Source organism: Rattus rattus, chromosome 11, assembly GCF_011064425.1.
Source record: "Rattus rattus isolate New Zealand chromosome 11, Rrattus_CSIRO_v1, whole genome shotgun sequence".
Classification (NCBI taxonomy): Eukaryota; Metazoa; Chordata; class Mammalia; order Rodentia; family Muridae; genus Rattus; species Rattus rattus.
The window spans coordinates 18,449,512-18,476,498 of NC_046164.1; the positions used below are offsets into that span (position 1 = coordinate 18,449,512).

General features: G+C 49.3%; 2 protein-coding genes across 3 annotated transcripts in view; one reads left to right on the plus strand and one right to left on the minus strand.

Annotated features, from left to right (window-relative positions):
• Idua (alpha-L-iduronidase) overlaps positions 1–26,033 on the plus strand; it is a 27,649-nt gene extending 1,616 nt beyond the window's left edge. Inside the window, exons 2-15 of one of the 2 annotated variants that reach the window (XM_032916096.1) lie at positions 11,413–11,817; positions 12,397–12,537; positions 21,996–22,081; positions 22,207–22,314; positions 22,606–22,701; positions 22,790–22,992; positions 23,067–23,246; positions 23,346–23,562; positions 23,866–24,078; positions 24,158–24,279; positions 24,375–24,500; positions 24,573–24,649; positions 24,949–25,049; positions 25,165–26,033. In XM_032916096.1, coding sequence (XP_032771987.1) covers positions 11,663–11,817; positions 12,397–12,537; positions 21,996–22,081; positions 22,207–22,314; positions 22,606–22,701; positions 22,790–22,992; positions 23,067–23,246; positions 23,346–23,562; positions 23,866–24,078; positions 24,158–24,279; positions 24,375–24,500; positions 24,573–24,649; positions 24,949–25,049; positions 25,165–25,271 — 1,932 coding nt within the window. In that variant the 5' untranslated portion in view covers positions 11,413–11,662 and the 3' untranslated portion in view covers positions 25,272–26,033. Of the gene's footprint in view, positions 1–11,412; positions 11,818–12,396; positions 12,538–21,992; positions 22,082–22,206; positions 22,315–22,605; positions 22,702–22,789; positions 22,993–23,066; positions 23,247–23,345; positions 23,563–23,865; positions 24,079–24,157; positions 24,280–24,374; positions 24,650–24,948; positions 25,050–25,164 lie in introns of both variants that reach the window. The other variant, XR_004389429.1, reaches the window with a different exon arrangement.
• Slc26a1 (solute carrier family 26 member 1) lies at positions 12,247–16,306 on the minus strand. The gene is made up of 2 exons (XM_032916095.1): positions 15,692–16,306; positions 12,247–15,004 (listed from the first exon to the last, which is right to left on the minus strand). The coding sequence occupies exons 1-2, from the start codon at positions 16,277–16,279 to the stop codon at positions 13,481–13,483; spliced, it is 2,112 nt and encodes a 703-aa protein (XP_032771986.1). The 5' UTR covers positions 16,280–16,306; the 3' UTR covers positions 12,247–13,480.
• Positions 26,034–26,987: the final 954 nt, after the last annotated feature.

Consider the following 26,987-nt stretch of genomic DNA (forward strand, 5'->3'; position numbering starts at 1 on the left):
TCTGGCTTTTGTCTCGGCCTGAGTTTTTGCTCTGCTTGACCTCAAACTAACTCTAGCAATCTATTCTAATTTTCTAACTCCTCATTTTCTGTCTCATTCTGTCTTTACCTGTGTCTAGCTTGTTCTCTCTGTAAAACTCTCCCAGTAAAATTACTTGCTTTCTTTTTCTTCCCCCTTCTTCTCTTCCTCTCCCGCCTCCTACCTCTCCCTCCGTTTCCCTCCCCCTCTCCCTCTCCCTCTCTCTCCACTGCTCTCTCTTAAGTAGCTTCCCTTTCCTCTCTCTTCTCATGAGAGTTGGGCATTCCTAGTCTGTCATCAAATCTTTCTCTAATTTGTCACTTTGTCTGCCATTCAATTACACATGACTGTCAAACATGAGTGCTTCCTTCTACAAACTAATTTCACCTTCATTGTTTGGGATTAAAGGTATGTGCTAAGCCACATCACAACTTAAAAAAAAAAAAAGGTTGGCTGAGTAAATAACACAATCTCAAGGTTCACAGTATGATTAAATATCTTGCAATACTTCCTCTCCTATCACTAATAAGGAAACGACAGCTCAACTGTAGAATAAGCCACTTTGGGGTTTCAATTAGCCATTAGAGAGGCTAAGTTACCTTCTCCTTGGAAAATGACATTTCGAAATTGTTAGAAGAAGAAATAATTTTAAAAGTAGCAACACTGGGACTAGCGAGATGACTCAGTGATTAAGAGAACTTGCTGCTCTTACAAAAGATCTAGGTTTGATTTCTAGAATCTGCAAAGCAGCTTAAAACCTTCTATAACTCCAGTTTCAGGATAGTCTTCTGACCTTTATGGCCACCAGGCACTAACATGGTACAAATGCAGACAAAATAATCATACCCATAAATTAAATTAAAAATTTAAATATTGGGGTTGGAGATTTAGCTCAGTGGTAGAGCGCTTGCTTAGCAAGCGCAAGGCCCTGGGTTCGGTCCCCAGCTCCGAAAAAAAAAGAAAAAAATTTAAATTATCAATGTACTAACCAGTAAATAAATCCCATTTATTGCTTTTGTGATGTTTCTGCTTTAGTCTCTTTTTTAAATGTTTAATTTGTTGTGTTTTGTCTCTGTCTTAGTTGGGGATTTATTGCTGTGATGGTCTTGAACTCAGAGATCCACCACAGCAACTCCTGTGAAGGAAAATTTTTAATCAGGAATTAAAAATTTACAGTTGAGAGGCTTAGTCCATTACTGTCATGACAGGAAGCATGGTGGCACACAGGCAGACGTGGTGATAGAGAAGTAGCTAAGAGTTCTGCAACTGGAACCTCAGGCAGCAAGAAGAACAAGTGAGTCACTGAGTCTGAAACCTCAAAGTCCACTCCTAGTAGCACACCCACTCCAACAAGGCCACACCCACTCCAACAAGGCCACACCTCAAATAGTGCTACCCTAGTCCATGAACCTACAGGGGTCATTTCATTCAAACTAGTCTCTAATTTTGAATAAATATATACCAAATTTTATGATAATTAGTTTTGCATCAAAAGAATGAATGGGGAAACATGCACTGTAGGGTGCTCTGTCTGGATTGGATCTGCAGTAGTGGCCTGCCCATCTTTCTTGTGGGGACAAGCTGTCCTTTAACAGCACTAGGTCACTGGATGGCTGATGCTCCCACCCCAGATCCATCCTGTGTGCTCTAAGATAAAAATGTGTATGGTTAGCCATGCTCTCCTACAAACAGGAGCACGAGACAACCTGCAGGACAGCCCATTGGCCCACAATAGAAGGTGTGATCTCTCAAGACACGCATGGAGCCAGAAACATCATGAGTCACCTATACAGGTGACAGGGAAGAGCTTCTAGCCTTTAGAAATAGGATGGGCTGCCCTGCTGTGAGGGAGGTGTGGCATGCAAGACATACATCCACAGGTCCTGAATCTGCAAAATTCAGAAATGCGTTCTTGTTATCCAAAACAGTATCATTGTGAGTTTTATGTCATACAGGGTCATACCAATCTGAGCTACAGGCATGTATATTCCTGCTGCCTGTCCCTCCTCATCTGTAGTACCACATTTTCTTGCTTCTGTTAGTCATAGGAGTGGCCTTAGCCCAGCGCTGGTAGCTTTAACTCACAGTGCTACATGCTGGCTCCTGTCCCCTAGGCTGTGGTATTTTTGCAGAGAAGAGAGATGCGTTAGAGAGGCTTCTTCCGGATGAGAATGGCAGCTCTTACAGTCCACAGAAGAAAGCAGTGCACTGCTACATTGTAACGTATTAACAAGGTGTCTGTACGCAGAGGCACATGGAAAAGTGTCAATTAAGTAACAGGGGCCAGCAGAGGGCAGTAGTGCAGCATTTCTTTCAGGGTCTCTAGTGATCCATTCATGAGGTTAAATGAGAGGCCAAACCTACTCTACCTTGAGACCAGCCTCCATCTTTTTTTATTTGTTAAAGATTTATTTATTTATTATATATGAGTACACTGTAGCTGTCTTCAGACACACCAGAAGAGGGCACCTGATCCCATTACAGATGGTTGTGAGCCACCGTGTGGTTGCTGGGAATTGAACTCAGGACCTCTGGAAGAGCAGTCAGTGCTCTTAACCGCTGAGCCATCTCTCCACCCCAACCAGCCTCCATCTTAAAGAGAAAAAAAAAAGCTAAAAATTTGACCTACGGCAGAACCCAAGCTGCACCCGCATACCAGGAAAGACCCCACGGCTTGTCCTTGGCCAGAGTCACTCCCTAGCTACTTCCTAGAACAGTTAATCAAAGATTAGTCTGATTGTTTCAGATGTACTTTCAGACGGTTTGTGACTGTATACGGTCTTGCTTCAGAGCACCCACCTGCCCCTGAGTTATCTGAGGCCCCTGCAAAGCATACCAAGGGCTTCTACAAGCTAGCGAGAACAAAAGGCCCAGCAGAAGACAGTAAATTATTTGAAGGTTCACTGCATAGCTGGAAATGGCAATCAACCAAGATGGGTGAAGGCCCTCTGACATCAGAGATACCCCTGCGATACGAGCAGAGAGCATGGGATGCAGATGTGAGGGTTCACAGTGTGCAGAATGTACAACCTAGGGAGTCTTCCACACAGGGTAGAAGTATTCATTTTAATTTCTGTGTGAATTAATGTAAAACATACACTAGCATTCTTCTTCTTCTTCTTCTTCTTCTTCTTCTTCTTCTTCTTCTTCTTCTTCTTCTTCTTCTTCTTCTCTTCCTTCTCCTCTTCCTCCTCCTCCTCCTTCTCTTCCTCCTCCTTCTCCTCTGTAGTAGTAGTAGTAGTAGTAGTAGTAGTAGTAGTAGTAGTAGTAGTAGTAGTAGTAGTAATTATCTTTTGAGACAGGTCTCACTATGTAGCTCTCATGTCACTTTGTAGACAAGGCTGGCCCTGAACTCTGCAGAGATCCCTCTGCCTCTATCTCCTGAGTGCTGGGATTAAAGGCATGTTCCACAATACCCAGCAAAATGAAATAAAATAAATCTTTTCTGAGAGAGAGAGAGAGAGAGAGAGAGAGAGAGAGAGAGAGAGAGAGAGAGACTGCTGTTTGGCGCTGGAGAGTTGGTTCAGTGGTTAAGGGCACTAGCAGCTCTTCCAGAGGACCTGGGTTCAATTCCCATGCATCCACATGGTGGCTCACAACCATCTGTAATCCCAGCTCCAGGGGATCCAACACCTTTTGCTTTTTGAAGGCACCAGGCACATACCAAGTGCATATATATACATGCAGGCAAAACATCCATACACATAAAACAAATGAACAAGCAAATAAAAAGACTGCCGTTAAAGTTGGGAGAACACTGCCCTGTGTTGACCAAAAAACATAGCTCTCATCTTAAAAGGGATAAGAGTTTATTCTGGAGCCATTTCGAGGGACAATAGCCCAGGAACAGCCCAGGAACACAGATTTAAGTTATCCCAGATTCCACATTCCCACATGGAAACAACCTCGTGCACTTTCTGGTTTCACAGAACAAAGTAAGTCATAAATCCAAGCAGGTTTAAAATATATCGGTGGTTAATCAGAGAAGTGGTTAAAAAATATGGGGGAGGTTTCCTACAGGCTTCAGATGTTATATGATGACATTCTTAGCTTTGGAGTCAGTGTAAGTTAGTGGTCTGCTAAGTTAGTAGATTTTAAAAAGGCTTTTATCTGTCAGTCATAGGATGTTAGTTTCAACACAGAGGTGGGCAAGAAATAGCTCTTCGTGGGGGTAAAGCTAGTCCAAGATAAGGCAATCAGCCTGTGGACCTCCAACATCCCAACTTCTTCACATCACTGCAGTTTAAATCAATCTGTCTTGGCACACAGATCGTCTGTCCAGAAATCCCCCTTCATGCTAGTTTTCCATCTATATGCTGGGAGGCTTGGGAATTGGCTGCTCCTGAGGTAATCAGTGTGAATTCCCTCTGCTGCACACTGTGATATCTCATCTCTGTTACTTTGAGTGTTAGGACCCTGTACCACCTTGGCAATATTTTCTGTGGAACCAGTAAGACTCTCATCAGTTGCCATAGTATTCCTGGAAGCTGTTTTCTACCCCAGAATACCTGGCCCTCACTCTGTTAAGAAAGGAGGTGACTAGAAAGAATGTTGTCCCTGCAAACCGCCAACTGATGTCTCTACAACTCAACTTTCCCTTGGCCAGGTCCCTACCCCAGCCTACCATTTCCCCAGCATCAGACCAACCAGAGATAAGCTGGAAGACAATATGGGATCATGGCTCACCATTGGTTATGCTTGTCTTAGTGAGTTTTACTATATATTATATATAATGCATATAATATATAACATAATAATCATATATAATATTCTAATGCAATATAATACATATATTGTAATATATATTATATGCTATATATAGAATGATATATAGTATATCATATATGAAGATATGTGAATATATATTTAAAGATATATAAAAATCTTGACTACATGATCAAGGCCCTTTGGGATCTTGGAAGGGGGCTTCTTTAGCTTCATAGTGAGTGATACCATTGTGAACCTGTGGTTTTTCTAAGGGTCTCCTGTTCCCTTTTGCTAGTCATTTTGCAAACTATATCAAGGATGGTGCATAGCCTCAACAACTCAGGGTGCTAAGAAATTGACCTTCTCCCAGAAACTAAGGTACATGGTCTTTTTTCAGCTTGTCCAACTCTTGGCCATTGGCCTAGCATTCACTTTCCCATCCAGGCAGGTTCTAGTCAGGTGGCCTCCAGCCATACAGACAGCTATCTGGAAAGATTCACAACCCACACTGCCTTAGGAAAGAGGCCTAATATGCAAAGCAAGCCCTGGTAACCCCATTTTGGCTGGAACAGAGCAGGGCTGTGTGTCCTAAGCCTTTACTGGTGTTCCCTAGGGATAATTGGGTAGGGCAGGGCCTATATAGGATTGATGGCCTGCCTGAGTCACTGGGGCTCCACCGTAGGCTCAGTTGTCCACCTTCTTGAGGCTGTAGAACAAGGATGCCCACCTGGTGTGAGTCTGAGCTCTGATGTGATTGGTCTTCATATCAAAGGTACTCAATTTGCTGTCTGGAATTAGCCAACTTTGGGCTTGGTAGGAGTGTAGATCAAAGCCCCAAATGTCACATCTAGAACACAGAAAGTAAGAAAATATAGATAATATAAGCAAGATATACAAAAGTAGAGGTTGTCCATCTAATAAAGGTAGAAGCTAAACAAGGGGGGGGTGGCGCTCAAGATTCTGTATGACAGAAAATGAGCAGGAAGGGTACTGTAGGAGAGAGTCCATTGGAAAGGACCATCTGCTGGGATAATCTTTCTGTGTACTGTATAAAGGTTGTCTTTGTATATTCAGATATTGATCTCTGTACCAGCAGAGTGCTAAGCACTAGCTGACTTTGGTATCATTATTCCCCCCCCATTTTTAAGATTTTATTTATTTATTTATGCATCTGAGCACACTGTAGCTGTCCTTAGACACACCAGAAGAGGGTATCGGATCCCATTAAAGATGGTTGTGAGCCACCATATGCTTGCTGAGATTTGAACTCAGGACCTCTGAAAGAGCAGTCAGTACTCTTAACTTCCAAGTCATCTCTCCAGCCCCTGGTATTGTTATCTTAAGGCTCATCACTAGTATCATACCTTGTAAACACTCTTCCTCCCTCACCTTTCGATTGGCTTAATAAAGATCTGACAGCCAATGGCTAAAGCAGGAAGAGAGGGAGAAACTTCCAGGCTGAGAGAGAGGGTCCCTGGGAGAATAATCTGGGGGAGGGGTTTTTTGCCAGAGTGACATGTGTGCGTATGGGGGGAGGGTAACTGGGTACATGGCAGACATGGACTAGAATAAATGGGTTAATTAAGTTAGAGCTAGTTGGGAGGTAGTCTTGATATAATGCCTACGTTTTTAAAAAATAATAATAGATCTGTGACTTTATTCAAATGCTAGTGTGTCCAAGAAAGCCCAGCAGGTCCTTGCCCCAGCTTAGGATGACAGAAAGTGAGTTGAGCGCGGTAGTTCCAGCTGTTAGGGCTCCAACCTCACATATTAAAAGCAGCAGTGTGAACACTGGCCACAGACAGTGCAGGCTCCCATTTCCAGGCACTGGTTCCTGCTCCTTTCGGTGCAATTTTAAGAATGCTCAGGAAGACACCCAGCTCTCTGGGCTCCCCGTAGGACTCCCGTTTGAGATCACACCTTTTCAGGGAAGAACCTTTCTCACCCAGAAGCAGATACAACATTCTGTATAACCTATGCTCCTTCAGACACCACGTCCTGTGTCCTGTAGCTTTCTTTGAGCTCTGCCAGGAACTTGTTTCTCGCATTGGGAACATCCGGGCTAGGAGATGGATGTCATCGGTTCCTCTCTGAATATTACTGCAGACTCTGGTCAGAATTTTGCCAGGAGCCTACCAGCTGGTCTACTATCTATCCTTATCTACTTCATGAATGATAAGAGGCCCGCCAGGAAGTCTAGGGTCTGGGGCAGAGGTGACACCTTGGGTACCATCTTTTAAGGCCACTATTTTTTTTTTTTGTGCCACACATTTTCTGTGTCTCCCTTCTGCTGCTTCCCCGTGTAAGCACACTGTTGATTCTGAGACTCACTGGATAATCTAGGATGATCTCACATCTTAAGAGTGTAATGTAATTATACCGGCAAATCCCCTTTACCACATGCAGTGAAGACCGAATGTTCCAGAACGACGACAGTGAAGTTAACCTTGCTAACTGCCTTTAGTGACCGCATTGCTGTTAACGCACAGTTCAACTCTCCAGATACATTCGTCTTTATACCCCCATAAGACATTTCTATCATCACGGCTTTCGGCAGTCACAATGCATTAGATCTACACAGCTTTTATACCCCTAGTTTTCATTCTTTCTGCATCTGACTGAAGGTCACTCTGACGCTTGAAGAACAGGTAATATTGCCATGGTGAAAAATGGGTGATAACAGTTGTCCTCACGTTTTCTCTAAAACGTTTCTACTCAACCTCTACTTTTCAAAAACATCTCTGTGTTTATGTATTGCATATAGATTTCTTATTGTGTTGTTCAGTCTGGCCTCAAACTCCTAGCTCAAGAAATCATTTGGCTTCAATCTCCTTAGTGTCTGAGAATCAAAGCATAGATCATAGCCCCCAACTGGAAATGTTTTGTTTTTGTTTTTTTTTTCTGTTTTTGTTTTTGCTAAACTTAATAACTTACCAGTTAGTTATATGCTATTTATTTATATTTATTTAATATAAATGTCAACATGACACAAACTAGGGTCTTTGGGGGAAGAAGGATCCTCAATTGGGAAAATGCCTGTAGGTTAGTGGGGTCCTGCAGCTGCTCTGCCTCCAGGGCTGCTTGGGGAGGCAGGACGTGGGATGTTGACTGTGCTTACTCCACGGTCGAGCTCTGAGAAGCCGTGGGACATTGCTCTAGGAGTGGGGAAGCACAGACTGGGTGCGGGACACAGCTAGAGCTGGCTCCGGGCGTCCCTGGGCCTGCAAGGAGGCCAGGGCCATCGGGTTTTCAGGCTCTTGGGCATCCAGGCACCCACTGGGATACTACGGAAGAGCTGAGAATGGAATGGGGGCCCACGGGGCTGGATCTAGCCCAGGGCAGAGAGGGAAAAGGGGAGCTCCGGCTGGTCCCTTGGGGAAGAGTCTTTGGCTTGACAGCAGTAGGCTTGAGCCTGGTGGCTGTCACCGGTGGGAGAACAGGGAGGTTTTCTTCAGATTAGACCGTAGCTCTGTAGGCGAAGGCCTTCTGTGTGGCTCCCCACGGCAGATCCCGATGAAAAGAAACAGTTTGTGGTTTCAAGGCTTTTATTGTCATGGAAGAAAGTGGATGAGTAAAACCGTACCCCACTTCTCAGAGTGGGCCTGAGATTAAATACCTTTTGCAGGGAGGAGTGTCTGGGAAGGGAAGTTCATTGGCTAAGCCTTCAGGCCTTTAGGTCCCTCATTATAATGGAGATCTGTCTCGAGCCTACGTGACCTGTGGCGGGACTTGGGGCGTTGCCCTTACATGACTGATGGCCACAAATCCATGGAGGGCTGTGGCTAGTGACAGGCTTGGTTTCCTTCCAGTCAGGCAAAACGCCTATCACCCCTTTCGGGATCTCCAGGGTTCAAGCCTCAACTGGGAACCCAGGGTGCCTTTCGCTGTCCCAGAAAAGCGAGGAAGCAGCTTTCCACCACGTCTTCTGCTTCAGTTCCTTTCTGCTTCCAGGTTCTCACCTTGAGCTCCAGCCCGGACTCAGTGGTGTGCTATGGTTGGGAAGTGTAAGTCAAATAAACCCTTTCCTTCCAAGTCGTTTTGTTTAGCAAGTTTCATTGCAGCAAAGGAAAGCAAACTGAGACGCTTACTTTCAGGACCTAGGCAAGAACTGTACCTCTGGACTACATACCCAGTTCACGGCTTTTTGAGACAAGGTCTTGTTATGTAGTCTAGGCCATCTTAAAATCTGATTTTCCTGCTTCAGGCCGCGGAGTGCTGAGATTATGAACACTCACACCCATGGGCTCTTTATAGTACTTTTAATTTTTCAATATTTATTTTTATTTTGTGTGTCTGGGTATTTTTGCTTCCATGTATGTCTGTGCACCATATGCATGCAGTGCCCGTGGAGGCCAGAAGAGGGTGTTGGATCCCCTGGAACTGGAGTTACAAATAGTTGCGGGCCACTGGGTGAGTGTTGGGTTTTGAACCCAAGTGCTCTCGAAGAGCAGTCAGTGCTCCTAACTGATGAGATATCTCTCCAGTCCATACAGTGATTTTTAAAAAAATATTCTGATAGCTTGATTGTCTCTTTCTCCCCCACCCCGTGTGTGTGCGTGCGTGCGTGCGTGCGTGTGTGTGTGTGTGTGTGTGTGTGTGTGTGTGTGTGCACAGATGTGTGTTCGTGGAGATAAGAGATCAACATTGGGTGTCTCCTTCAACTGTTCTCAATATTTGTGTTTTTTAATATGTTATCTATTTGTGTATGTGTAGGAGTACTTGAATACCACAGCAAGCATGTAGGATTCAGAGGACGACTTGCAGGAGTCAGTTCTCTCCCTGGACTGTGTAGATTCCAGAGATTAAACTCATGTCACCGGGTTTGGCATCACGTGTTCATATCTGCTCTCTCATAAGATCCACCTGCTTCCTCAGACAAGGTCTTTCAGCAAACCCAGAGCTCTGAGATTCTGCTAGACTAGCTAGCCAGCAAGAGCCCAGAGATCCTCTTGCCTCCATCCCCTCAGTGCCTGGATCATGAGCATTGCTACCACACCCAGATTTTCCACTAGGGTTCAAATTCAGGTCACTTTATTACCTCAGCCATGTTCCTGGCTTCTCAGCTTTTAAATTTACTTTCAGAAAGTTATCACTGTGGCCCTTCACATGCTATTTCTGCTCTATTCCCCTTTTATTTTCAGTTGCAAATCCAGTCATGCTCTTAGACCTTTTCCCCATGTCTGTCCTGTGGTTTCTGTTATTTTTTTTTTCTGTCACCATGAATTGTCCCCCAAATCTATCTTCCATTTCCTTATGTCTGTCTTCAGCTAGGTCTAATTTGTAGCTAATCTAATCCATTAAGGTTCTGCTACCTTTATGATTTACTTACGATAAAACATACCGATTTAAATTGTAAGTTTTTATATTTTCTTTAACTTTTTTTTTTGTTGTTGTTCTTTTTTCCGGAGCTGGGGACCGAACCCAGGGCCTTGCGCTTCCTAGGCAAGTGCTCTACCACTGAGCTAAATCCCCAACCCCTTCTTTAACATTTTTATGTTGAAGATTTTCAAGGACTTGGAAATGTCTCACTGACATTTAAGAGAACCTGCTGTTGTTACAGAGACCCAGATTCAGGTCACACATGGTGGCTCATGACTACCTATAACTCTAGTTCCAGAGGATCTGACACCCTCTTCTAGTCTGCATGAGCACCAGGTAGGCACAGAGTGCACATACATACACGCAGGCATTCACAAATACACATTAAAAAAATATTGGCAGCTAGGTATGGTAGCACATGCCTTTAGTTCCAGCACCTAGCAGAGGCAGGAGCTCTGAGTTTGAGGCCAGCTTGGTCTCCAGACTGAGTTCTAGCAGTCAGGGCTACATAGATAAACCTTGTCCAAAAAATTCCTAATAATAATAATAATAATAATAATAATAATAACAATAATACAAGGTGATGATAGGTAACCCATGCCTTTAATCTCAGCACTCAGGAGGCAGAGACAGGAAGAGGTTTGTGAGTTTCAGGCTAGCCTGGTCTAAATAGTAAGTCCCAAGTCAGTCAGGACTACATATTGAGACTCTGTCTACATTATTCTTTATACAGAACAGATTACCTAACCACGTAGTTTATCTAGTTGCTGTCTATGGACACCAATTTTGTATTTCAGCCACTGCAGAAACGTCCACATGGGTTCTTGACTTTCTGATCCTTGCATGGGGTTGTGGCATAGCTTTCATTTCTCTACCTAGAAACCTTCCTTTTACCAGCTATCCTGTGGACCTAAGATTTAAAATCACCAACTTAAGGAACTATCAACACTACTTCCTTGGTGTCAGGGGAGACTTGCATGAGAAAGGGGCTTTTCATGCCAGAGGTTAAAGCCATGTATGTGCTACCAAGAGGGTCCGTTAATTCTGTTCCATTGTTGCTATATCCTACTCATTGTGTGTGCACAATTCAAATCTTAAAGATTTGCACTACTGACCTTTCCTTTCACAGATATTCAGGACTATATTCAGATATTATTATCTGGTTGTCCACTACAAGAGGCCACTTAGATTCTAGAGCATGTCCATCGTCCCAGAATGAGAGTAGCCCTATTTTGGAATAGTCGGTCAAAGCACCTTTGACTTTCACCCCAAATCCAATCCTCGGAGCAGTCCCACAGCGCCATCTTCTGATTCAGTTCTCCACTTCCACCCCTCATGACACTCAGTAGTGCCTGATTTGTTTTTCAGAGCACGTACAGAGAGACTGAGACACTCGCCAGGAATAATGGCTGCGCCGAGACACCCAAACACTGTTAATGTTAGTTCCACATTTGTAGTGCCTGGGACTCAGCGGAACTCGCCAGGAAGAGGCGGCGCGTGACTGGGTTCCGTTTTGTCCAGGCCTGGCGAATGGTCACGTGGGGCGTTACCCGGAGGCGGAACACTGCGACCGCTGCCTAAAAGCTTGCTGTTTTGGGGGCGCCTGGATATCCCAGCCATGCGCCCCCCGCGCCCCGCCTCTGCTTTGCTGATATTTTTTGCAGCGTTCTTGGCCTCGCCCCTGGCGCTGGCTGAGACACCGTACCTGGTGCGCGTGGACGCAGCCCGCCCGCTGAGGCCTCTGCTGCCCTTCTGGAGGAGCACCGGCTTCTGGTGAGGCCCACCACACACTCTTGTCAAGTCCAGGAGCGCCCCTTGCTCTGTCCCCTGGGTTCCTCTCATCACAGCTTTGGGCTCTCTGCCCATAGTTTCTGGATACTCATAAGTGAAGACCCTTAAGGGCCCCACCTTCTCAGGCTAGTCAGTTTCTGGAGTGTGGCGAGGGTTTCTACCTTAGTGGGCCCCTGAGTACCAGAACCTCCCTAAGTGCCCCCCGGGGATCAAGAGCTTAGTACTCAGGCTATGGGTTCATGATTAGTGTTTTCGCAGAGCCTAGGAGGCTCCCAAAGTTTCTGAGTGTGCCCCAAGTCTCTCTAGAAATTCTCAGATCCTAAAGTAAGGCAGGCAGATGCCCTACTTAGAATATTGTCCTGTGAGGGACGCCCCCGCCCTCGCCCCCGCCCCAAACAAGACTGTAGATCATTCTGGTTAGCGGGCTACTTTATCATACATTCTGGAGATACACAGTTCATCCTCAAGGGTCTAGGTAGTCAGGTGATAACATGTGTAAAGTCTGGTATGATACAGGCCCCTGCTTAGGACAAACACTTCACTTCTTTGTCCTATCCCTAGCCCCCCACTGCCTCACGACCAGGCTGACCAGTACGACCTTAGTTGGGACCAGCAACTGAACCTTGCCTACATAGGTGCTGTACCTCACAGTGGCATTGAGCAGGTCCGGATACACTGGCTGCTGGACCTCATCACAGCCAGGTGGGTGATACTGAAGTGGGTACCCTGGGAGTTGCTGGTCAGAGCTTGTTTTAAGAGAGCTGAGATGGTGGAGCTGACCTTTTTGGGGCCAGCTGTGGAACACAGTGCTGGGCTGTGGGTGGGGGAGAATCATGGTAGTGCACAGGGCTGGGGTGTGCTTCCAGTTAGAGCATCCTGTTGGGCAGAGGAGGAGGGGAATGTCTGCTTGGCTCTGCCAAAGGCAGACCCTGGATGGAGCACAGGTGGTTTCCTCCTGAGGTTTTCTTAGAAGCACAACAGAATGGGGTAAGTGTCTACTGTGCCTGGCTTTGTACCATACATATGCCACATTGTGGTTACCAGTATAAGCTGTATTGGGACATTGTGCCCGAAGGTCAGGTTGAGGTTATGTCAGTCACATCGGTTAGACAGTGACACTGGACTGTGACTCTGGAGCAGGTGGCTGCCTTTGCAAGGGTCCAATCAAGATGAGCACCAGGCCTAAGGAGGCCTTTTGGAAATTCAGACCCTTGGGGCTTGGCCACATATGCAGCTCACATCTGGTACCCAATGGTTCAGGGAATGGGAAAGTGTCCTTTTGGCATCTTGGAGGTCATATAATTTGCAGGACTCTGTTTCAGATGACAACATAAACAGAATATCAAACTGGGCACTGTGTTGGCTGAGGGAATCCTGTGTGTGGGTGCAACTACTAGGGTTGAATAGGCACCAGGGGGCAGCAGTGGGCTCAGAGGTAGAGCGCCTCAATCACTGAGTGTTTGAAATCCTCCAATGTGTTAAGGGTACTGCACTTTCCTTTCCTACTTGGAGTTCCCTGGCTTCTCCAGGGCAAAGGCGGTCCAAGGGTTTATCTATAATGACTTTATCATTCATGTCACTCCTACAAAAGAGCTCAGGACTGGCTCATGGACACAGGTCTTGGCTCTTGAGGAAGAGGGCCCTGCTAGAGGGCAGAGTCAGCAGCCATCAGCTCCTCACGGCGGGCACATGCTGTCTCCACAGCGCTGTGTACACTGGGGAACAGCAGCTCCTCTTCAGTTCCCTGGTCTTCCCCAAGGAAGCCCCCTTTTCTCAGTGTGTCTCTCACTGAGGGACTGCAGCAAGCCAGAAGTAGGGTGATGTCCAGGGCCCTGTAGTTTCTGCGCAGGTCCTTCAATGTGGCCATGCCAGCCACATCCAGGAACAGCAGTGGTGCACAGTCAATGACCACTGTGTGGAAACCAAATGCCAGGGGTACAACCAGCCCATCCCCACTGCTCACTGAACCCAGATCCTTGCGGTCGACAAGACTTCTGTTACTGACACCCACCTCTGTGCCCCGATCCTTCCTGGTGGCTGAGTACCCAGCATCCAGCCCTGTCAGGCTGTAGAGTGACCGGAGGAAGAAATCCTTGTTGGCATAGTAGAGTGGACCTGTGAAACGGAACACTCGCACCTCGGGCGGGGGCAGGAGGCCCTCAAACTCAGCAGCATCCTCATAGAAGGTCGAGTCTCCAATACGAGCCAGAAGGGCAGCCCGTGGACGCTGCGTGCGGCCTACCAGGCTGAGCAGTGAGAAGAACACCCCAGCTAACAGCCCAGCCTCGATGCTGACTAGCACACAGGTCGCTGCGGTAGCCACCCAGACCAGTGCGTCCGCAGGGCTTAGCCGCCAGAGTTGTGGGAGATCCTTCACCTTGCGCAGCGCCCCCCTCAGGCTGACGACAATGATGCAAGCTAAGACACACCGCTGCAGATCGTGAAACAATGGCGCCAGCACCAGCAGCACCAGTAACACCACAGCAGCACTGACCACACTGGACAACTGGGTCTGGCAGCCAGTGGCTATCTTCACCAGAGTTTTGGACAGAGCAGCACTAGTGGCAAAACAGTGGAAGAAGGCAGGCAGCACGTTGCAACAGCCCACAGCTAGCAGCTCTTGGTTGGCACTGACAGAGTAGCCATGACTACGGGCAAACATTTCTGCCAAGGAGATGGAGAAGGCTGAGCCCACGAGGGCCAGGGACATGGCATCCAGGGCCACACTCCACATTATCTTAGGGTCTGGTACCTGTGGGGCCACAAAACCAGTGGGAATGTTGCCGGCCACACTTGAGCCAAACCGTGTATGGAGCTGTCCAAAATGGGACGCAATCGTGGCCACCACAATAACTAATAGCTCCGTGGGCACTGGCACTTTCAGATAGTGTCGATAGCGATCCGAGAGTTCCTTAGCTGTCAGCAGCACTGCCAGGCACACGGCACTGGTGACCACATCACACAGATTGGCCTGTCCCACGTTCTGCAGCAAGCTCAGCCAAGTGTGGATCACCATGCCTAGGCCCTGGTGCCGAGGGATCCGCACGCCCAGCAGGTGTTTAGCCTGAGAAGTCAAGATGGTCACAGAAGCTCCCATAGCAAAGCCATCGAGCAAGGGTTGCGAGAGATAGGTAGAGACGAAGCCCAGCCGGAGGATCCCCATGAGGACCTGCAGATGAAATACAGTCAGTTTGATAGCCATGAGGCAGGAGTCACCATCAATTTAAACTAAGGGGTGGTGGTGGTGGGGTCACAGCACAGAGCCCAGTATCCACACTTGCTTATTCCCCTAAATGGACGCCTGCTGTTTCCCACATACATATTGGGCCAGAAGGACGCAGGGACGAGCTGTGTTCTGATTTATGGCTGTTATATGTGGATACTCGCTTCTCACGCATCGGGAGGCAGCCCCTTCCCCTGTGTCTTATGTGTAGCCTCTTCCACCCAGCTCCCACCCGGGCAGCCATTAAATAGAGGGATAGAAGGAACAGAGAAGACAGGGGCAACAGAAAAGAAAGAGCAAGGTATGGGGAGACCAGGGGAATGAATGCGTCTCTACTCCCAGGTCCTAGGGAATGTAAGGGGACATTGGGGTTACAGTCTAGCTATGCACTCGAGCCATGGCCACATTTGGCCCAGTGCCCTACTCAGACCACAGCTGGCCAGGCCAGCCCCACATATCCCTCTGCCTTCAGCCCCTCTGATACCTAGGCCTGATTCCACCTCTGCCTTGGCTGAGCCTAGAGGATACTTCCTCTACATGCTTCCAGGCTTTCCTGGTAGTAAACGCGAGCACCTTCAGATGCTCTAAGAACCTGAGCCAGCCGGCTTGCTTGCGGTGCAGCTAACTCCTTACCTGATAAAGCCCGGCCATCAGAGTGAGGGCAGTGGCGATACGAATGGCATGGCAGTCCCGCCCACAGTCCTGTAGCCCAACTGTCAGTGTGGCTGTGTTGTTGAGGGTGCTGTCATTGTTCCCGGGCCCTAGAGAATCCTGGGAGGGGTCGAAGCCAGCCAACTGGAGTTCTCGGTCCACCACCTGACCCACCATGAGACACAGCAGGCTGAAGATGCCCACATTAACGTGGCGGGAGGTGCCCATGAGGAAGTAGATAAGGTTGGCGAAGAAGGAAGTGTAGAGACTGTAGATGGGCTGCAACCCAGCCAGCAGTGAGTAGGCTATGGCCTGTGGCACCAGGATAATGCCAATGACCAATCCCGACATGACATCACCTGCCAGGTATTCCTTAAGGCGGTACTGGGGCAGCCAGCGTATGACAGGAAACAGACCTTGCACCAGAGCCTGAGCGCATGGCATACTGCAGGTGCAGCTCTTCTTCAGCCTGGCCTTCAGTGTTTCCAGCAAGCCCTGGGACACAGGGGGCTGCCGTCGGACCAGTACCAGTGTCCCGCCCTTCTGCGGGGGCTCAGGAGAAGCATCCATCCTGTCACACACACACCAGGCTCTTTGGCTAACCTGCAAGGAGGAGTGTGCGTGATTAGGGGGTCTAGGCTCTCAGAGCGCAGGGGCCAGCTTTTTGTCCACCCGAACACAGACATCAGACATCAGAGATGGTCCTTCTCACAAGAGGTTGCACTTCTGTGTGGATGAATAGATGCTAGTTTTATAGTGAGAGGTGCTTGTGACAGCAGCGTGTTTCAGGGAGCCATTTTGTCTAGCTTCAGCCCCAGCAGCTCTGTGGTCTCTATGTGAAGTCTGCTGTCTAAAGCATTCTGAAGATCACCTACCCAAGACAAGGGCTAGACTAGGCCTCCACCAGCCCACATATACCCAAGCCACAATGACAATAGAGGCAGATGCATTTTGACCTTGAAGCCCAGCCACTTCCCATCCACACGGTCTGGAGAGGGGCTCTGCCAATCGCCCCACTTCTACATGAGTTCTCCCAAGCTATCACCTGTTCTCCTGTGAACACTGTGGGCCTGGAGGTTGGCAGAAGTCCTTGTATATTTATTGTGCGTGCTGGGGCTCCTTGTCCGTGATAGCCTTCTTCATGAGTTGAGAGTGTGCCTCACAAGGCACTAATGTGTTCTGGAACCTGTGTGCCCGCTACTCAAGTGCCGAGTCTCTTCTCAGAGGCTCAGGAACACTAAACAAGCACACCACCTCACAGATGTCCACCTTTGGCCTGGCTGTCCTAGCCCCTTCTGACCTTGCCTTGGTACTGAAGAATTCTCAGGCTGTGCTGACCACGTGGAGGCCTTGGTCCTGTTTACAGGTTCCAAAGTACCTGTTTGTAATATTAGTCAAACATGCTCTGTTCTCTTCCAACCCAGGGCATGGTGGTGACTGTTGGAGCCAATTGTGCCTGGCCTGGGTACTGGGATAGCAGCTTCCCCAGTGGGGTGGTTGTTCGACAGGCATCCTAGCTCTTGAGGAACATTATGAGAGCAATGACACATAAGGGTCATTGAACACCCGAGGCTCACCCCAAGTGTCTAGGGGCTCAGTTGTGTGGAGGAAAGACTGTAAGTATCGCCTGCCTTATTATCTGAGCAAATCCCCAGAGAAATGGTAGTCTAGGTTCCGATTTCTACCCATTAAGCCACCTTTTCTGGGCCCTGTAGTATGAGTACAAGGGACAGTCCTTACCTGGGACACCAGGCCGGCTCTGTAGGCTTTGCAATATCCGGGGGCAGCAGCTTGCTGGCGGGCTGATCCTCCAATCACCCTGGCTTCTCTTAACAGACAGAGGCACTTCTGAGGCTGACCCGTGGAGAATACTCCGCTGGGCTCACTGTTAAATTATTTACCCAAAAGATAGCTGAGTCATGGGTTTCCCCAGTCAAATGAGTGTTACCTGAGCGGCTAATCCGGTGAGCTAATCCAGCAAGTTGTACTATAATCAGAGGCTCACAAGTAATTACGGTTATGTGGGCCTCTGATCAACTCCCCTCTACAGAGGGGTGGGTGCTCCAGGTGCAGCAGCTTCTGTCTTGTTATGAGGAAGAGGAGGTGGAGACAGGAGTGGCTGAGGCAGGATACTTGAGCGCGAGGCCCCTGAGGAGCTGAGTGAAATCGCTTTAGCTGTGAGATTCTGGGGTCCAATAAGCTGACTCCGCCTACCCAGATGCTGGTTATCTTTTCGCCTTCATAGAGACTGTTCTGGCTGGAGCAGGCTGAAGCTCAGTCTCTGTTCTGTGTTCCCGAGTGCAGTGCATGCACAAGGCTACTGTTGTATGCGTACATACCTGTGCTGTGCATGGCCTGTCAGCACCAGAATAGGTGGGCTCTTCTCTTGGAGGCAGGGATTCTAGATTGGCCACCCCCTTCCTTTCCTTCCCTCCCTGGTACTGACCCCCTGTAATCCTGGTGAGGTACTTGACCCCCACTTACCTCTGCAGGACATGAGACTTGCCTTATAAGGATAGCCTAGAGATAAATGGCCCTTTAACATTACCATAAGTAATCAGTGCTCTCAGACTTGAGGTTTGCCCCCAGATTCTATAAGGCTGGTCAGAACCCCCAGATCCACATCTTGTGGTGAGCAATGAGTTTCTCGTTGTATTTGAGAGTAAGTAGTTTTGTGTGATAGTCTTGCTGTCTTCTCATTGTGGTTAGAGGGCCAGCTAGTCTGGTCTGCTGTCTCCACCAGGACCTAGTGCAGGGTTTGCCTGGAGACTGGGCAAAATGGAGCTATATGTTTTATTCCTCTTATCACCAAGGGTCTTGAGAAAGGGCTTGGGATCAACAGTTGTCTGGCAGAACCATCTGGGACCCTGAGACTTCATTCCTCCAGTCAGGGGATAATAAGAATTCAGAGTCCCTTCCAGTTCACAGGTTGGACACTTCTTTGGGACATTGGCAGGCCTTGTCCAGTTCCTGGCAGCCAAGGGCCTGTCCACAGCCCCGTTTGTGGGTGAGATGGGAATGGAATGTGGGTGGAGTGGCCAGAGTGGGAAGCCTGACTGAGACTAGGCTGGATCCTTTGTGCTTTAGGAATTCCTCCATCTTTGCTCTCAGGTGGTCCACCTGGGTGCTGTCCTATCTCTCCTGTTCCTAGAAGAACCTATTTTGGGCCAGGGTCTTAACTTGTTCTGTCCTACCTTTGTAGGGCTGGATCTCCTCCTTCACTCACAGCTAGCTCAGCACAGCAGTTAGGAATGGTGGCTTCTAGAAGCAGTTACCCAGTGGGTGTGGTGGGGTTAGTCAGAACATCTCTTGTGTCAGATAAAAGGTTCCTCTAGTGGTCTGGGGATAACTACTGGGGGTGTCATAAAATGATAACCTACCCAGTTACCGGTGTAGGGGCCCCTGCCTCTGGTGAATGTACTGTTGCTATGTCTTTGAGAATGGCAGAGCTGAAGTTGTGGGATGATGCCCTGTAAATGCAGAGGTGCTGGGCTGTAGGAGAGCGTGGGAGTATTCACCTCCCTTTCAAAGCAGAGAAAAGAGTGTAGGGAGGGCCCCTCCCCTCTCCACCACCCTGGGTGGGAGGAATTGAGCCTTTCCTCAGACCTCTCCTGGTCATTGTCCACAGCAAATTGAAATGCGGATGAAGTCATGTCTTCCGGGATTTGCCAAGAGTCCCCTGCACTACTCTTTCTCTGCCTCTACAGCTCTGTGCACTCAGGGTGGTGCTGCAATGGGTATGACCAGGCTCACTGTCCCACCCCAATGTGCTCACCGAGCTGCGGGCACCTTGGCTTGCTGCTGGACACAAAGGCAGGGGTATGAGGCCGATAAGTCTGTTTGGTCCTATGCAGCTCAGTGATTTTCTTCTTTTATCTCAGCCCACCATTTAAATACTGAATTATTTATTTGGGAAGAAAACATCATATTCAGTCCAATAGCGGACAGGCTTTAGGACCAGACCAGAATTCCTGTGCCTTCCTGGGGCTTCAGCAGGTTCTCCTGAGAGATACCGAATGTTTCTACAGTACACGCACCACCCCCATCCGCTTGGCATCCCGCATAGTCTGGCGATTGTAGACCGTGTTCTCTTCTCCGCCCCGTCCCTCCCAAGCATGCACGCATGCACGGGTACTGCTGCCCTCTGCGGGAACGTTCCACCTCTCCGCCAGCTCTGGCTCCCCCCCAATCCCCCCCAACCTCCATGCGCTCACCCAGGCACTCACCAGTCGCTGTGGCCTCACCCTCTAAGCGCACGCGCCCCGCCTCTAGCAAGAGGCCTGGGAGTTGCTGAGGGCTGCCGTGAAAGGGCCCTTGTGCTTCCTTGCTGGGGCTGCGCCTAGTCTGGCTGTGTGGAGAATTGCTGGGCTATGGCTCAGGCCACTCTGCAGGGGATGGCACACTTCCCTACACCTCGCCTCAACGACCCTCTCCCCCTCCTCACTTTAGGACTCTTTAACACCACCAACCTCCTTCAGGGCATCAGAGAGGGACAAAGTGTCACTCCCTAGATTTCCTGGGTATGGAAAGCCCTGGGAGGTATCAGGAGGCTGACTTGGGTTGGGGTGGGGGTGGGAGTCTGAGGGCTGGGGGCTGGGGGTTGTCAAGCAGACACCCAGGTCCATTCTGGATCACAGTCTTGTGATTTGAAAGTCAGGCCCAGACCATAGCCCTGTTGCTGAGGCCTGCTCCCTTGAAGTGTGTACTCTGCCTGGTTTGTGAAGACAGGGAGCTGATGAGTTTCTGCCCCCAACGACTTGGGACTTTGGAACAAAGATTTAATCTTTATCCAGATTTCTTTTTTTTTCAAACCGGTTTTGACCATTGGGTGGGAAAGGAAAGAGCTGAGCAGGTCTGTTTGTATGTAGTTCCTAGCAGAGGCTCCAATCCAAAAGCACAGATGGCAGGCTGGACTTGGGGGCAATAGCTGAGGTGACCATGTACAGTGAGGGGTTGAAGTGCCTAGGAGCTGCTGCTTCTCGTAGAGCTGGTTCTACCACCGGCAGTGGAGACTCTGACCCAACATCCCCCTCCAGAAGAAACCAAGTGTCTGCCTGGACAACTTGTCTTTAGCAAGCTCTCAGACCCTGGCAGGACTGACCCTCTACCTGTCGGCTGGTGCCTTCAAGCTGCAGATTTAGCCCTCAGGGAGGCTATCACCCCTTTCCCAGAGACAGAGCTCCAAGCTATCAGAGTCCTGAAATCCGTGCAATTGCCCTGGACATTGCAACTCACCTCAGATCTGGCAGTTGACAGTGTCTTGAATCTCCTCCTTCATGCCCCTTGCAGTCTCTTGCTTTCACCTCAACTAGCCCCTTCCAGGACCTTTTCAGAATGTTGCGGGTTTGCTTTTAATGCCTCCTATTTTGCTCTGAGCCAGCGTCCTGTCCTCACGTGGTTACAACCCCCATGTTACCCCATCCCCCAGCTCTGTAACTTTATTTTGCCTCCGGCCAGCTAGCTGCCTTCTTACGGCTAGACTGCCATCAGTCTGCTCCCGTCTAAGGGCCGTGCTTGCTTCCCCGATATTCTCATCACTGGCTCATGCCATGACTTGGCAGATCTTTGGTGTTACCTCGTTGGAGTGGTTTCCTCTCTCCCAACATCTTCTCCTCTCACCTTGACATTTCCCCTTCGCCAAACTCGTGACGTTTTAATAAACGTCCAGGCAGGAAAAAAAAAAAAAGATGACCCTTTTTCCCCTCTCAGGAACATGGGAAATGGCCCAGTATGGAACTGAGGAAGCCCTCCATTCTTCTTTTCTTGTCCACCCATGTTGTTTCTCAGTATGGAGAGAAGGAGGGGGGTTATTGGGTCAAATCTGGAGTTTTGCTCTATGAGAGCATTGAGAATGAGGAGAGTGCCTACCAAGTTCTGCCTGGCCTCTACCTTTATCTGTCCCCATGTCAGATGTCTTTAAGATGGCTCGTCACCCATCTATGTCTTTCCACCTCAGTGTGGTAACCGACCTGAGTCCTACTTGAATCTCTTGAAGGTTTCACACACACACATTCACATTCCATGATGAATGACAGAAGCTTCCACAGTCTTCCCAAGTTTTCAGGGTCTTTAAGGTTTAGTGTAGGGTTCTATGTACACACACATACATACTCAAATGTGACAGACTTTCACAGTGCCAGCCTTTTCCAAAGGGAAAGCCCATCTGGAAGCCTGGATCTCCCTGAGAACTTGGGGCCCCCTGCATGCTTGAGTGTGGCCCTAGTTCTAAATCAGAGTGTGGAGAAATACTGCTGCTTTCTGGTACTGACTTTCCCTCCCCCAGCAGGAAGTCATCAGGCCAGGGATTGATCTACAACTTCACCCACTTGGATGCATTCCTGGATCTCCTCATGGAGAACCAGCTTCTCCCGGGTGAGTGATAGCCCTGCTTTCTCCCACCACCCGCCATTCCATGTCCTGGCAGGTGGTGGTGTCTCAGCACTGACTGAGGTGTTGGGCGTGATGGGCAGTAAGACAACTACCTCTGTGTGTTTCAGGATTTGAGCTAATGGGCAGTCCTTCTGGATACTTCACGGACTTTGAGGACAAGCAGCAGGTGTTTGAATGGAAGGACCTGATTTCTCTCCTGGCCAGGAGATACATTGGTGCGTAGAAGGGGGAAACCCTGGGGGCTGTAGTGGGTTGTCCTGGGGAGGTTCTCCTCTTTGATCACCCAGACCACCTCATGGCCTTCTTTGCCACAGACATCACTATACCCTAGCCAGAGATGCCTGATGGTTGAGAGATTCACTGATGGGGTGGGGTACTTGCCCAGAGCCAGATTGTCCCATTCAAGTGGAACCCCACTCATGGGCCCCAATCCCTAGGAGATACCAGTAAGTTTCATCCCCAAACTTGAGGGTAGAGCCCAGTGCATAACAGCAGACATTCTGCAGGTAGGTATGGGCTGACACATGTTTCCAAGTGGAACTTTGAAACTTGGAACGAACCAGACCACCATGACTTTGACAACGTGTCCATGACCACACAAGGTAGGCAGCATTTTCCCAGGCCCTGTTGGGTGGGCTGTCTGAGAGGGAAGCAGAACAATCCCAGACCCTCAAGACCCTCCTGCCCTAGGCTTCCTGAATTACTATGACGCTTGCTCTGAGGGGCTGCGCATTGCCAGCCCGACTTTGAGGCTGGGTGGTCCTGGGGATTCCTTCCACCCCCTGCCAAGGTCACCAATATGCTGGAGCCTCCTGGGACACTGTGCCAACGGAACCAACTTCTTCACTGGCGAGGTGGGCGTCCGCCTGGATTACATCTCCCTGCACAAGAAGGTGTGTGGTGCCCTCCCCCCTCCCCATCTCTTTGGAGCTGAGCCTGTACTGAGTGAAGTATGTGCTGGCTGCAGGGTGCAGGCAGCTCCATCGCCATCCTGGAGCAGGAGGTGGCAGTCGTGGAGCAGATCCAGCAGCTCTTCCCCAAGTTCAAGGACACCCCTATTTATAATGACGAGGCAGACCCTCTGGTAGGCTGGTCCCTGCCGCAACCTTGGAGAGCCGATGTGACTTATGCCGCCCTGGTGGTGAAGGTGGGTCCTTGCCATCAAGCTCAGGAAACCTTCCTTGGTGGGGGCAGGGACAGTACCGGTGGCCAGTGGTACAGGTCCCAACTTCCCTCACGTTCACAGGTCATCGCACAGCACCAGAACCTGCTGTTTGCCAACAGCAGCTCCTCCATGCGCTACATGCTCCTCAGCAATGACAATGCCTTCCTGAGCTACCACCCGTACCCTTTCTCCCAACGTACACTTACTGCTCGCTTCCAGGTCAACAACACTCACCCACCCCACGTGCAGTTGCTGCGGAAGCCAGTACTCACAGTCATGGGGCTGATGGCCCTGTTGGGTGAGTAATGACCCTGCTTCTGCGTGTGCCGAGTCAGAGTGAAAACACCATGCCAGCCTGGCAGGTCCTGGATTGAGGGACCATGAACTTGCTGGGCAGGGGCAAGCTTACTTCCTCCAGCTGCTGGGTGAGTTTCTTAGGTTCTTTTTTCCAAATCTCTGCCTTTCCATCCTCCCATTCTGTGGGCTGAACAGTATGACAGACACCCCCCCCCAGTTTATAGTGGGAGCCAGGCATTAGGGTAGGAAGCCAGGTGCTAGGTATGAGGAAGCCAACAGCCCCAGTCCTCTGCCTGACTTGTAGATGGAGAGCAACTCTGGGCAGAGGTCTCGAAGGCTGGGGCTGTGTTGGACAGCAACCATACAGTGGGTGTCCTGGCCAGCACCCATCACCCTGAAGGTCCCTCAGAGGCCTGGAGAACCACTGTCCTGATCTACACTAGTGATGACACCCACGTACACCCTAACGACAGTATCCCTGTTATTCTTCATCTGCGTGGAGTACCTCCTGGCCTGGGTGAGTGGGGTTCTGAAAGAAGGTGAAAACCCAGCTGTAGTGGGCCCAGGGAGGCAAACCATGGTGTCTGGCTCCACAGAGCTTGTCTACGTAGTACTCTACTTAGACAATCAACTCAGCAGCCCCTACAGTGCATGGCAGCGCATGGGCCAGCCAGTCTTCCCCTCTGCAGAGCAGTTCCGACAAATGCGCATGGTGGAGGTTTGTGAGCAAGCAGGGAGGGAACGAGGGAGGCAGGGAGGTTCTTAGGTACTGAGGTTGCCAACCACCAACCACATGTCTTTCCTTGTCCCCAGGACCCAGTGGCTGAGGCACCGCGCCCATTTCCTGCTAGGGGCCGCCTGACCCTGCACCGTAAGCTTCCAGTGCCATCTCTCCTGCTGGTTCATGTATGCGCACGGCCCTTGGAACCACCAGGGCAGGCAAGTGGCAGCCTCCCACCCTACCCGTGAGGCTGGCTAACTCAGCCCTTCACAGCTACTCCCTCCTCACAGGTCAGCCGGCTCCGTGCGCTGCCCCTGACACGTGGGCAGCTGGTTCTGGTCTGGTCGGATGAGCATGTGGGCTCCAAGTGAGTGAGTGGGGTGGTTATCCTTTCCTATGTCTTCACCTTTGTAATCATTCATCTCCCTCTGCTGCCGTATGTTCTATACACACCACGTACACCTGTGTGGACCCACTTATGTCTGAGTTGGAGATCACCTACAGTGATGCCCTCACCGTGATCTGTCACAATTTTGAGAGTACCCAGGGACCCTAGATGTGCTAGCAAGGGACCTGAAGAGTATAGGGTTGTGGATCTACCCTAACCCATCCAGGCCTTCAGAGTTTACCTAGCCCTGGCTTCAGTACCAACTTATCCCTCCTCAGGTGCCTGTGGACATATGAGATCCAGTTTTCCCAGAAGGGTGAAGTATATGCCCCAATCAACAGGAGGCCGTCTACTTTTAACCTATTTGTGTTCAGCCCTGGTACGTCTAACCCTGGTTTTGGCAGTTGTACTGCTGGACCTAGTACAGTATGATGTGGGTTGGGTCCAGGGTTTTGAGAACTTCAGAAAACATATGCTTTTGTTTGTGTCTGCAGACACAGCTGTGGTCTCTGGCTTCTACCGAGTGCGAGCACTGGACTACTGGGCCCGGCCGGGCCCCTTCTCCGACCCTGTGACTTACCTGGATACCCCTGCCTCCTGAAAAACACTGACTCCCAGAGACTGGTGAATGGAGTGAGCCAGGATGAGCTAGACTGCCACCAGCTAAGCAGCTGACAAGTAGCTTCTTTTGTTGTTCCCCTATTTCCTTTAAGGTGTCTTTCTCTACCTCAGACTTGGGGTCAGCCGTTGTGGATGAGCACTTTACTGGCCCACTTGGAGTGACCTTTGCCCACCTTCCTCCTGGGGAGATGGCTCAGTGGGTAAAGTGCTTGCTGTGCAGGCACGAGGACTTGTGTTCAGATATCTAGCACTCATGTAAAGTAGGGCACTAGTGTTGGTGGAAGGGACAGGAACAGGCCAGAGCTCACTGGCCATCTAGTCTACCTGAAACTGCAAGTTCCGGGTTCAGTAAGGAACCCTGTTTTAGAAAAATCAAATAGACACGCACGCACAGGAACACACACATGCACACACATACATCACACCATGCACACAGTCTGAATTCTGTAATTAAAAAATAAATGCAAACGCGTCTTTCTGAAATACAATTGCATAGAGTAAACATTTCCAACAGGTCAAATAAATGACAGGGGAGGATTTAAATGAAACAAGACCAAAACACGGCAAGACAAACATTAAATCCTGCAGATCCATTCTCAGCACTGGGGCACGTTATTGGGATATGAGCTCTAACGTGCTGGACAGTCTGTGTCTGTGGTGTGTCATTTTCAGCCCCTCTGACCTTTCTCCTAGGCTGGTGTCTTAGGCGTTCTATTGATGTGATAAAACACGATGAGCTTAAGCAACTGGAGTAGAAAAGCATTTATTGCACTCTTATTTCTACATTATAGTCTATCATCGAAGGAAGTCATGTAGAGGCCATGGAGAAGTGCTGCTCACCCTCAAGGGTTTGCTCAGACTATGTTCTTACACACTCCAGGATCACCAACCAAAGGGCAGGCCCCACCCACAATGGTCTGGACCCTCCCACATCAACCTAATTAAGAAAACAGGCTCACCCATAGGTCAGTCCTGTTGGGGCATTTTTCTCAACTGAGATTCCTTCTTCCCAAATGACTGTAGCTTGTCACAAATTGAAATAAAACCACCCCAACCATGCCACACATTACCTGGCCTACCAGTCTTCCTTTGAAATCTGGGTGGAAGCCAACGTAACCCTGTAACTGTAACTCTTATGTTCTCTCTTCTAAGCCAGCATCCTGTGAATCACCGTCTACTATGAGCTTGAGGGGTAGTTGAGGACTCCTGGGCCATCCATGGCTACAGTAAACAGTGCCTTGGTGCTTAGTCCCGTGCATTTGGGCAGAATATCATGGTGATGATAGCTAGTAGAGGGGGAGGCTGTTCACCTCAAAGGGAACAGGAAGCACAGTGAGGATAGAATTAAGTTAAACACTTCTTCACTGACCTGCTTTGTTTAACTAGGCCCTACCTCCTAAAGTTTCTAGAATCTCCCAAAACAGAACCATTATCTGGAAACTAAATTTAACAAGTAAGTGGGGTGTGTGTGTGTGTGTGTGTGTGTGTGTGTGTGTGTGTGTGTGTGTGTGTAGTATTCAAAATAGGCCGATATTCCTACCTTGGTTCTGGCCACTGGAAGAACCCTCTCTCTTTCAGTACAGGCTCCTGGTGTGCCCTACCAGATGGCCTTGGACACACATGTCTTTAACTCACTCTGTACATTTTCCTTCTCTCCAGCAGCACACGGAAGCCCAACATACAGAAGTCTGTGCTG